At 35.4% G+C, this 12,876-nt stretch overlaps 2 protein-coding genes across 2 annotated transcripts in view; one reads left to right on the forward strand and one right to left on the reverse strand.

The window, feature by feature from the left end:
* LOC146004749 (splicing factor 3B subunit 3-like) overlaps positions 1 to 12,876 on the forward strand; it is a 41,205-nt gene that overhangs the window by 7,185 nt on the left and 21,144 nt on the right. The window contains exons 3-6 of the mRNA XM_083143721.1: positions 1,932 to 2,067; positions 3,457 to 3,570; positions 6,068 to 6,203; positions 9,380 to 9,520. The gene's annotated coding sequence lies outside the window, so the exon portion shown is untranslated. The remainder of the gene's footprint in view (positions 1 to 1,931; positions 2,068 to 3,456; positions 3,571 to 6,067; positions 6,204 to 9,379; positions 9,521 to 12,876) is intronic.
* LOC146004795 (protein GVQW3-like) lies at positions 11,933 to 12,628 on the reverse strand. The gene has a single exon (XM_083143818.1). The coding sequence runs from the start codon at positions 12,626 to 12,628 to the stop codon at positions 11,933 to 11,935; it is 696 nt and encodes a 231-aa protein (XP_082999944.1).

Raw genomic sequence — 12,876 nt, forward strand, 5'->3', positions numbered from 1 at the left:
TACCCCACCAACTAGACCATCACAGCTCAATGAATATTTATTTGTATTTTGGGAATAATTCATGAAAATATTAATTTTATTTAATTTTTCCTAATTTATTTTCCAGTGTTAAATAAGCTTATTTCATGTGACACACATGCAAAGTTGAAGATATACCACTTATATATTTTTGTGTAAAGTTATTTGAAAGTTGTGTAAAAGTAAGGGATTATGACTAGACAAAATCAGGGTGGTTATGAATCAGGAAAACCGGGAATTTGGCTTGTCATGGAATTTTGCAGATCATCTGGAATTTACGTGCATTAACAAGCAGTTCACGTTTAGAAACTTGTTTCTTTCGTTCTTATGATTCTTAGTCTTGTGCAAAATTAGGTTTCCTTCGAATTTCTGCAATAAATTTTCCCTTTTATAATACTAGATATTAGAAAGAATATCAAAGAAAAACTTTCAGTCCAGATAAATGATTAATAACTAAAGTACATTGACAATCTGATCATAATTATCGGAAAGGTTGGTGAAGATGAGGTTATCGTCTATTATTTTATAGATCTTAGTCTTCTTAGCATTTCCTATAGAATTCCTGTATGCAACAAAAAATTCTCCAGATGCTGTGTACTTATAAATGTAAGCAAAAAAGCAGCATTTTCTACGACACTATAAATGTTGCAGAAAATGAAAATAATGTGTATGGTTTATGAAGTTTTTCTGTTGTTTTTATATTGTAGAGATCTGTTATGGTGAAATCATGTACCTCTGTTTCCTTAGCCTGAAGGCTAGATGCAAGTGATTATAGCACCCAATACATTTCATGCCGATTGTAATTTTACATTTTACTCTTGGAATTTTCATGCGTTCTTGTGTCTGTAGAATGAAATTTGCTAAGAAGAAATGTGAAAGTGAATATTCATAATAATTAACGGATTATATATTTAATTGAACAACACAAGGTTCAGAAGCAAAGATCATGAGGATAAATATGTCTGGGAAAATTTCATTTTTGAACTGGAAAACCTGGAAATGTCAGGGAATTTCATAATAAAAAAAAATCGTAGCAACCCTGAAAATGAAGGAAACCCTGTAAAATTAGTTTTGAAAAATACTTGGCTATAATTGATACATTTGTTGAATTGTTAAAAGCTATGAATATCGCCCTTAAGTATTTTGTTGTAGTGGCACAAGGTAATTTTAATAATTTCATTGGCATAATTTATTTTTTCAAGACAACGCTGTCTGTCTATTGAGAGAACATTGCTTTGGTGCTCTACAAGCTCATGCATTAAGCAATGATGGACATTTTTTGATGAACACATTATGTTAAGGGTGTTGGGAATGGTATATTTAAATTGATCAAATTCTTGTGTGGACAAAATGCATTAACTTAGAAAAGGTGATAAAATCAATGAATTCATAAAACTATGTAACAACTAGAGAATCCCAAATATAATTGTTGTTCATGTCATGAGTAGATTTTCACGTATTGTAAGCACTTAATTGGAGACAATAAGTATTTGTATATAAATGGATTACTTGAAAATAAGTTTTTACAACTGAGAGAATAGATTTGTGTTTCCAATCTTGACACAAAAAAGAATCAAGTAATTTTATACTACAGAATAGCCTTGAAACTTAGTTGAAAATACTTAAATCTTATAATTTGCGAAATTGATGAATAGCACATGAAGTAAATAAGGTCCAGTGTATTCCCATGTATGATGAAAGCACAATTATAGTATGTATTGTGTATTGGCTTTTTAAATATTTCAGTGTGTATAAGATGTTGTTCATGGTAGTATTTTACAAGGATGACAAACTTTTAATGAGAATAATGATGTAAGTTTTGCAGAGCTGACTTTGGTTATTAATGCAATTATTTAATGTCTTTTGCTGTATTATTATTAGAACATTGAATGTTTAATGTTTTATAATTGCAGGATGAACAGTGATTGCACTAATTTTCATTTACTGCATAAAACTACTTTTCTAGCAAGTATTCTTGTGGATATTGGGAAGCTGCTAAGATTGTACGGCATGACTAAGAAGAAATTACTGAGAAAGTGTGAAAATAAGGTATTTTGAATGTATTCATATCTAGTAAATTCATTAATAGGTACAGAATTGATTAATTTTTGTTATTTGAAATTTCAGTGAAACAAATGCAGATTTTAAACAGTTTCTGGCATAACATGCCATTGCTCTACCAACTGAACTACTGAGCCAGGCCTGGTTTCACTTGATTTTTCACTGTCATTGTTTTATCTGTGTGAAATGGTACCTACTTTCTCCAAGTGTAGAATTGTTAATTGCCTTTCAATTTAGCACACACAGGAGTTACACTATGTAGAGATTTCAGCCAAAAATGGAGGCCCACCCCAGGACTCAACTAACTCACTCACTCTCTAGCCTTGTTAAACTCGAAGGTTTATGGCCGAAGCAAAACAAGCTTCCATCTGTCCCTATCCAGGGCAAGATCAATACAATCTTTTCCATCCTTAGCAATTTCCTTTAGGTCTATCTCAACGTTATCCCTCCATGTTCGTCTTGGCCTTCCTACAGGTCTCTTACCATCAGGTTAACGAACAAGAAGCCTGTAAGCTCTTCCTCTCCTATTCCATCTACATAGTCTTGATTTAATTATTCTAATAATATCTGCACATGAATACAAATTATATAGTTCAAAAATTATGTAACCTTTCACCCCAGGACTGAAACCTGATACAATTTCACTATGATAAAACAGCAACAGCGAAAAATCAGGTGAAATCAGAGCTAGCTGACTTTCTAGCTCAGTTCTGTAAGCATGCCAGAGAACCCATATTCGAGACTTGGCATGCTTTGCTGAAATTTCTCCACCAAGTTAAGTGTATGGTCATGGTTTGTGATATTTACATCCTACAAATTTTGAAATGAAACAAAGAGGAACTCATAAAAATAAAAAAGGTTATATTTAAAGATGTGTATGACTGATTTTAAAAGTTTAGTATATTTAAGAATATTGAAGAAATGTGGGTAGCAGATGCCTTGGTAGAAGTTTATCTTGAGAATCCAAATTGTCATTTTAAATATGCAAATTTGAGCCAGTTGAATTAGGTATTGTTGTGCAGAAACTTATTAATGGAAGATAAAATCTTTGATATTGTTACCATGGAGTTAGTAAAATCTGGGAAAGTTAGTATTGTTCATGTTTGATTCTTGCACAATTATAGTATATACTGATCCTATATATCATGTTTGATTCTTGCACAATTATAGTATATACTGATCGTGTATAGACTTTTCAAATGTCCTTATATGTACAAGGGTGTTCATTGCAATAGTTTATTAAGGATGATGACAAAATTTCAAAAATGAGAATAATGATGTAAGTTTTGCAGAGCTGACTTTGGTGTTAACATAATTATTTGCCAATTTTTGGTCTATTAATGTGTGAATATTGAATGCTGAATGCTTGAATTGCAGGGTGAACTGTGATTTCACTAATCTAGAGTTAATGCATCTTCTGTAGTTGAGGTCTTGCTGCTAAGATTGTATGACATGGGGAAGAAGAAACTCCTGAGAAAGTGTGAAAATGAGGTATTTGGAATTTATTCGTGTTCTATATTTTTGAATACAGTAAAACCTCGTTAATCCGGACCCTGATAAGCCTGACTGCTTAATCTGTACAGGTAAATGGCCAAAAAAAACAGCATCAGAATGCATGGTTTTAAATGTGGCATGAGTCAACAAGAGAACTTCCCAAAGAAAAGGCAGTCAACCACTGATGGAAATTCGGTTTCCCGCAGGCTTCGTACTGTATAATTTATTTAGGCCTATGCCCTTTAAATACACCATAATAATAATGTTTTGTTGCTATAAACTGAGTTTTAATGCACTTTCTACTGTTCTTTTAGGTTATTTCAGTTAATTCAGACTTCCGTTACGTTTTGCTGTAGTTACGTAAATCTAACCTGGAAACAGAACTCTTTTTCCTCCCAGTTAGTTTTTTTTTAGGTGGGGGAATAGGTAAATGCCATGAAGGGATATATAGGGAATGTGAGGTAGTGTATCACACATTCTAGATCTCCGCAATTTTGGAGGTGATGTGATAAGTCTCCAGCTGTCTTTACCACCCAGGGTTGCCCCCCAGTGCCCATTGATTTGTTGCTTGGTGAGCCCCCGAGCTGCTTTATGTGGGGACAACGCTGGAAAAATTCCGACCTTACATCACCCACCCTGGGAATTGAACCATGCTCTTCTGTGCAGCAGTCAGATGCCCAACCAACTAGGCCACCGAAGCTCAATGAATATTTGTGTTTTGGGAATATTTCATGTAAAGATTATATTTTATTTAATTTTTCCTAATTTATTTTCCAGTGTTAAATAAGCTTATTTCATGTGACACACATGCAAAGCTGAAGATATACCACTTATATATTTTTGTGTAAAGTTATTTGAAAGTTGTGTAAAAGTAAGGGATTATGACTAGAGAAATTCAGGGTAACCTGGAAAACAGGGAAATGTCAGGGAATTTGGCTTATCATGGAATTTTGCAGATCGTCTGGAATATACGTGCATTTTGGAGTCTGCAAGAGAAGAAGTTGCAAAATGAACAAGCAGTTCACGTTTAAAACTTGTTTCTTTCGTTCTTATGATTCTTAGTCTTGTGCAAAATTATGGTTCCTTCGAATTTCTGCAATAAATTTTTGCTTTTATAATACTAGATATTAGAAAGAATATCAAAGTAAAACTTGCAGTTCAGATATCCGATTGATAACTGAAGTACATTGACAATCTGATCATAATTATCGGAAAGGTTGGTGAAGATGAGGTTATCTTCTATTATTTTATAGATCTAATCTTGTTGGCATTTCCTATAGAATTCCTATTAGAACAAAAAATTCTCCAGATGCTGTGTACTTATAAATGTAAGAAGAAAATGAGCATTTTCTATGACACTATAAATCTGCACCAGAAAATGAAAAAAAAAGTGTATGGTTTATGAACTTTTTCTGTTGTTTTTATATTGTAGAGATCTGTTATGGTGAAATAATGTACCTCTGTTTCCTTAGCCTGAAGGCTAGATGCAAGTGATTGTAGCACCCAATACATTTGATGCCAATTGTAATTTTACTTTTAGAATTTTCACGTGTTCCAGTATGTGTAGAATGAACTCGAAAACCTGCAAATATCAGGGAATTTAATAATGAAAAAAATCCTAGCAACCCTGAAAATGAAGGAAACCCTGTAAAATTAGTTTTGAAAAACACTTGGCTATAATTTGATACATCTGTTGAATTGTTAAAAGCTATGAATATTGCCCTTAAGTATTTTGTTGTACTAGTGGCACAAGGTAATTGTAAGTGTAATGCTTCATAATTTCTTTTTCCAAACACCGCTGTCTGTCTTTTGAGAGAACATTGCTGTGGTGCTCTACAAGCTCATGCATTAAGCAATGTTGTACAGTTTTTGATGAACTCATTATGTTGTGGGTGTTGGAAATGGTATCTTTAAATTGATTCAAATTCTTGTGTGCACAAGAAACGCATTAACTTAGAAAAGATGATAAAATCAATGAATTCATAAAACTATTGAAAACTGTTAGAACTAGGGAATACCAAATATGATTGTTGTTCATGCCCTGATTAGATTTTCACGAATTTGGAAGCACTTAATTGGAGACAATATGTATTTGTATATAAAAGGATTACTTGAAAATAAGTTTTTACAACTGAGAGAATAGATTTGTGTTTCCAATCTTGACACAAAAAGAATCAAGTAATTTTATACTACAGAATAGCCTTGAAACTTAGTTGAAAATACTTAAATCTTATAATTTGGGAAATTGATGAATAGCACATGAAGTATGTATGATGAATGCACAATTATAGTATACATTGTGTATTGGCTTTTTAAATATTTCTGTGTATAAGTTGTTGTTCATGGTAGTATTTTATAAGGATCATGACAAACTTTTAATGAGAATAATGATGATGTAAGTTTTGCAGAGCTGACTTTGGTTATTAATGCAATTATTTAATGTCTTTTACTGTATTATTGTTAGAACATTGAATGTTTAATGTTTTAATTGCAGGGTGAACAGTGAATGCACTAATTTTCAGTTACTGCATAAAACTACTTTTGAAGGGATTATTCTTGTGGATGTTGGAAAGCTGCTATGATTGTACGGCATGGCAATGAAGAAATTACTGAGAAAGTGTGAAATCAAGGTATTTTGAATTTATGCATATCTAGTAGTGGCCGCGGTGGCTCAGTCGGTAAAGCATATGACTATCATGCTAACGTTTCCCAGGTTCGATCCTCTGCCGGTTCAAATCCGGGAATTTTTCTAACGGAAGCGCCCCCGGCACCCACCCATCATTGAATGACATGGGTACCTGAGCGAAACCCTGGGGGGTAAAAGGGGTCAGGGACGTGATGCTGCTCACATCACCCCCACTCACGACCTGATCAAGAAAGTGTGGTCCGTTACCCCCACACCCCTATATGCCTTCATGGTGTGGTGCTAAGAACAAGGGAGCACTTTACCTTTTCATATCTAGTAAATTCATGAACCTTTTGTGTCCCAAGCGTCTCAATCGAGATACCCAAATGTAACCCTCACTGTCCCAAGCGTCTCGATCGAGATGCTGTGTCAAGGTCGTAGTTCTTACGTTATAACTTTTCGATTTTTTTTATAGTGTTCCTAACACATGTATTTAACAGAAATGTTTTTTTGCATTTTTTTTGTCTTCATGAAAATGGAGGGGGAAAGGTGGGAAAAGGGACTTCTCTTTTGCGTCTCTTTTCAAGGTCAAATTTTTGCAGACAAAGGAACACCGGCTTTGTTGTTCTAAAGCAAAGCTTTTCACTCCCGCCTGTGAACTGCTTTCGAAGGAAGCTTGTTTATCAGTATCCAATGTCAAAATGAAAGTTTTCCGTGAGGGTGGGGGGAGGGGGAAGACTGGTTGCTGAATCTGCATTGTGAGAATGGAATTTCGAAGCATGCTGAAGGAAACCTTTGTTTTTTTAGTACAAGTTGCGACATGGGTTACCCTGCATTGTCTAAAAATAGAATTTCAAGCAGCTGCAAGAATCGGTGCTCATTTTTCACTGCGTTCTAGCTTTTCATCCGTGAATGTTGTGCGTAGGTGTCGTTTTGTGCCCAAGTGCGAGGACATTTTTTGGGTGAAATGACAATTTTTTAAAATACTTTTTGGGGGTTTTCTCCCTTCCCCCTCCATATATACGCCAAATTTGCATAAATTTTACATTTTGTGCATTTTGACATTTTTTTCGGGGGGGGGGGGGGCATTTTTTTTAAGAAAAGTATTTTTGAGGGGATTTCCCCCTTTCCCCCTCCATATGTACGCCGAATGTGCATAAATTATATATCGTCTGAATCTGTGATTCATTCTGCGTACAACGGTATATCTTTCATATCTCTAGGGCATTTAGTTTCTGAGCTATAGTCATTTCAAGGTACCGCTGCATTTTGAAGCTTGAATCAGTGGCCATTCCTTTTTGGGGGTACAACTCAAGTTACATTGGTCATACGACAATGATGCAAATTTTTTTCTGTTTCTTACTTGCCAGCGATAATTTCTATGTGCATTTTGAACTTTTCATATCCTTTTTTTCGGGGGGGCAAACCCCCATTTTTTAAGAAGAAAAGTATTTTCAGGGGATTTCCCCCTCCATATATACGCCAAATGTGCATAAATTATATATCGTCTAAATCTGTGATTCATTCTGCATACAACGGTATATCTTTCATATCTCTAGGGCATTTAGTTTCTGAGCTATAGTCATTTCAAGGTACCGCTGCATTTTGAAGCTCTGATCAGTGGCGTGCTGACCATTCCTTTTGGGGGTACAACTCAAGTTACATTGGTCATATGATAATAATGCAAATATTTTTGTGTTCCTCACATGTCAGCGATCATTTCCATGTGCATGTCGACACTGTCATGTACTTTTTTCTTGGGGGGAGGGTGGGGGAACCAAATTTTTTTTTCCGAAATTTTGGAATTTTGAGAGTTAGCCCCCTCCCCCCTGCCACATATACGCCAAATTTGCATAAATTTCATATAGTCTGAATCTCTGGTTCATTCTGCGTACAACGGTATATCACTCATCTCTCTAGGGCAATTAGTCTCAGATCTACACTCATTTAATTGAAACACTGCATTTTGCTCAAAACCGGCTCGGGACCGAGGTGCTTACATGTGAAAATGGCCTTGGGACTCAAAAGGTTAAAAAATAAATCCGTTCTACAGGTCTCTTAACCAACAAGAATCCTGTAAACTCTTCTTTCCTCTCCTATTCATGCCACATGGCCTGCCGATCTAAGTCTTCTTGATTTAATTATTCTAATAATATCTGCACATGAATACAAATTATATTGTTCAAAATTATGTAACCTTCCACCCCAGGACTGAAACCTGATACAATTCTATTATGATAAAACATCAACAGCGAAAAATGAGGCGAAATCAGAGCTAGCTGGCTTTCTAGCTCAGTTCGGTAAACATGCCAGGGACCCAGATTCGAATCCTGGCATTTTTTGCCAAAATTTCTCCATACTACCTCTCCTTTCTGTAACAAATCGCAAGAAGCATGTTCCACGCAGCAGCAATGAAAAACATGTGCTATTTTGGTAATTTCATGGTTGCAAACTTCATGCCTGAGTATCCAAATTACCTGCAAATTTCAACCACTTCAATCAAGTATTGATTTGCAGAAATTTGTAAACAATTACAGAGAAACTTGGTACTCACGGCTTCCGTGAAGCTGTTTTTAGTTTGTTCTATTAATTTCAGTGCGCCATGGAACTGTTGCATTATTGCTTGGTGCATCTGTAACAGTAACGTGCCAAGCAGCAATGCAACAAGTTCTAACAAGTATGGTGGCAGTGGCCACCTAAAGTAATAGATCTAGCTAAAAACTGCTTCGCTGAAAACGTGAGTACTAAGTTTCTCTGTAATTTACTACCACATCTCCCATTTCCTAAAATATGAAAAGGAACTTATTGGAACTTATTGACTATCTGTGCTAGATAAAAAAGCAAAGCCAATAGAGTCTTGATTGTATGTTTTCCAAAAATTCAAGGTGGAAAATACCATGAAGGTTGAATGTGTAGTGGGAAAGTGGAAAACCCGGGTTCCGCCATATATCAATGTTGATGATTGCACAATTGTAGTGTATACAGATTATGTATTCACTTTCTGTATTCCAATATGCATAAGATGGTGTTCGTTGCAATTGTTTATAAGGATGATGACAAAATTGTAATATGAAACTAATGATGTAAGTTTTGCAGAGCTGACTTTGGTGTTGGAATTATTTTGTCAGTCTTTTGGTATATTAATGTTTGAATATTGAATGCATAATGTTTCAATTGCAGGCGGAACAGTGGTTGCACTAATCTAGAGTTAATGCATAAAACTCGTGTAGATGAGGTCCCCACAGCCATCTGTGTGTTCTAAAGCTGCTAAGATTGTATGACATGGGGAAGAAGTAACTATGAAGAAAGTGTGAAAAGAAGGTATTTAGAATTCTTTCATGTTGTAAGTTCTTGAATAGGTGCATAAAACTAATTTATGCTCTAGACTGGAAACTGTAAACAAGTCACCTTTTCTTCCCAACTAACTTTGTTTTTCAGCAGTTTATTTAAATTAACATAGTATTTTTTCATTTGTTTTCAACAGTGTTGAATAAACTTCCTTCATTTGATGTACATGCAAAGCTGATTGTGTACCACTTATTTGTGTGATGAGTTATTTGGAAGTCATATAACATTATGGTTGACTAATGAGAACTCTGTAGAAGTAGTTTTGAAAAACAATTTGCTATATTTTAGTTGATACATTTGTAGAAACATCTAAAGTTATGAATATTGCCCAAAGTATCTTTTGTTGTACTGATGGCACAACGTAATCATCATTTATTTTTAAAAATTCCACTGACTTCCCATGCATGTGACGAGAGCATTGCTTTGGGTATTACTCTGGTGCTATACAAGCTCATGCATTAAGCAGTTTTGGACATCTTAGTTCATACATTATGTTGTAGGTGTTGAAAAATGGTCTCTTTAATTCATGTTTAGGGAATAAAAGATGTTGTTATATATTAGGGATGGGCCGATACCGATAAAAGTACCGATACTGATAACCAATATTCTACCGATCCGATATAAAATTAGAAATGGTCCTTGAAGAACCTGAAATGATCATTGATCTCCTTAATAAATGTGTGTTTCAAGGTAACTGCAGTACAAAAGAAGTTGAATATTTAGACATTTACTTTTTTAGAAAGAAGGGCATGGAGATTATCCATAAAAATTACAACAAATTGGCAGAATTTTGCACTAAATTATAAGATATTTATCGATATATCGGATCGGTAATTTTACCGATAAACCGATACACCAATATGCCTATATCGGCCAATGCCAATAGAGTACCGATTAATCGGTCACTTCCCTATTATATATTAAATACATGTAAGAAACAAATTACTAAATTTTCCACAAGACTTACTTGGTTCTATTAATTTCGGTAGGTGCCACCAAAGTTAACGATAGAACCATTGAAACTAAGTCTCGCAGAACAGTTCTAACAGTTAGTAATTCTCTTACATGTATTTAATGGTATCTAAATTGATACAATTTTTTTTAAATTGACTGTTGTGCATGTCATGGGTCTAGATTTTCACATATTTCTAAACACTTAATTTGACACGATAGGTAGGGCTCTCCCCGATGGTGCAGCGGTAGTGTTGTTGCCTTGTAATCAAGGGGTCCCAGGTTTTATATCGGGTGGAGGCACATAGTGGTTCAGATCCCACTGTATGTCCAGTCGCGATTAGCCTTACTGTGCATAAAGTGGTCTTAAAACATCAAAATCAAAGAGACGATAGGTATTACTATGTATAAGGAATATTTGAAAATAGTTGTTGTAGCTGAAAAAAAAGGGATTTTCATTTATCTATATACACACAGAGAGAAAGAGAGAGAGAAAAAAAGTTCAAGTAATTTTATGTACTACCAATAGCCATGAAACGTATTTGAAAATACCTAAACCTTAAAATTCAGGAAATTGATGAATGGCACATCAAATAAAACTGGAGTCCACTCTATTCCTGTGTTCAATATGTGAATAATTACAGTATTTACTGCTTGTACATTGACTTCTAAAATATTCCTATATCTACAGGGTGGTTACTCACCGGGAATTCCTTGAATTATGGGAATTATCCGTGAATTCTACGTGAATTTTTCTCCGTAGATGTGAAAAATTGCAACTTTCATTAATCCAAATCCCATTCAATTTATATATATATTAATTAATGCCCTGAGGCAAGTTTTTCCCAGTTTAGCTTTTATTTTAATCGAGGAAGGAAAAGAGAAGATAGCGACGTGGAAAATATAACAGAAATTTCTCAATTCCTTTACTTTCTTGTATATATTGAATAAATATTGAATACGTACACAATTTAGTGTCAGCATGTTGCATTTGAATTTTCTTATTTTGTGTCGCTCCATGTTGCATATGTGGGCGTACCCATAAGAAACCGAACTAATTTTTTTGTGAACTTACTTATTCACAATTTAAGTACAAACCTTCAATCCCCTTCAAAGTACTCTCCACTTGCATTAAGACACTTGTCCAATCTTTGATTCCGTTTTTCAAAACATTTTTTAAAGTCATATTTTGTGATGCGTGACAGCGCCTCCATCGTTTTTTTCTTCACCTCAGCAACATCAGCAAAACGCTTTCCTTTCATGTCTCCTTTCATTCTAAGAAACAAAAAAAAGTCACATGGGGCAAGGTCGGGTAAGTATGGGGGTCATACCATTTTTGGTCAAGAATTGTCATACAGACAGGGCTGTGTGAGCCGTGGCATTGTCATGATGGAAAAATCAGTCACCCGACTGCCACAAATCGGGCCGCTTCCGTCACATACTGTTGCGCAATCGTTTCAAAACTTCCAAGTAGAAAGCCTGGTTAACTGTCTGACCCTGTGGAACAAACTCTGAATGTACGACTCCTCTCACATCAAAAAAACAAAGCAGCATTGTTTTAATGTTTGATTTCACCTGACGAGCTTTCTTGGGGTCTTGAAGTCTTCCACTGGCTTGATTGTTGCTTCGATTCGGGATCGTAAGCATAGCACCACGTTTCGTGACCTGTGATAATTTTTGAAAAAAGTTTGGATCATTTTGGGACTCTTTTTTCAAAGCACGGCATGCTTCTACGCGACCTAGATTTTGTTCAGCAATCAGCAGTTGCACGAATTTGGCAGCCACCCTTTTCATCCCCAAATCGTCTGTCAAAATTTGCTGCACTGAACTCCAAGTCATTCCCGACAGCTCCACAATTTGTTCAATGGTCCGTCGTCGATCTTCGTTGATGATTTCACGAATTTTTTCAACATTGTCATGTGTTCGGACCGTGGAAGGACGACCAGAACGAGGTTTGTCATCAATTGACATTTCACCATTTTTGAAACAGGAAAACCACTCAAACACTGGAGTTTTCCCAATAGCATCGTCCTTGCATGCAGTTTTTAACATTTCAAGAGTTTCTGTTCCACTCTTTCCGAGCAAAAAGCAGAATTTCACCGCCGCACGCTGTTCCCGAAAATCAGCCATTAGAAAAACGACGATCACACAAAACAGCTGTCACTTTAAACTCCGCCGAAACGTGTCCTCACCTGCTTCAGCGATCGCACTCGGCTTACATACTCAGGAAGGTTCGCTCTATGCTCTCCTAGCGGCAAAACCACAAAATTAGTTCGGTTTCTTTTGGGTACGCCCACGTATGTGTAAATCATATCTTGTACATGAAAGTTAAACATGTTATATGTACAAAAAGAATTATCTTCGGAATGCATTTCTCA

The sequence above is a fragment of the Lepisma saccharinum genome, chromosome 22 (assembly GCF_977018435.1).
Source record: "Lepisma saccharinum chromosome 22, izLepSacc3.1, whole genome shotgun sequence".
NCBI classification, from domain to species: Eukaryota; Metazoa; Arthropoda; class Insecta; order Zygentoma; family Lepismatidae; genus Lepisma; species Lepisma saccharinum.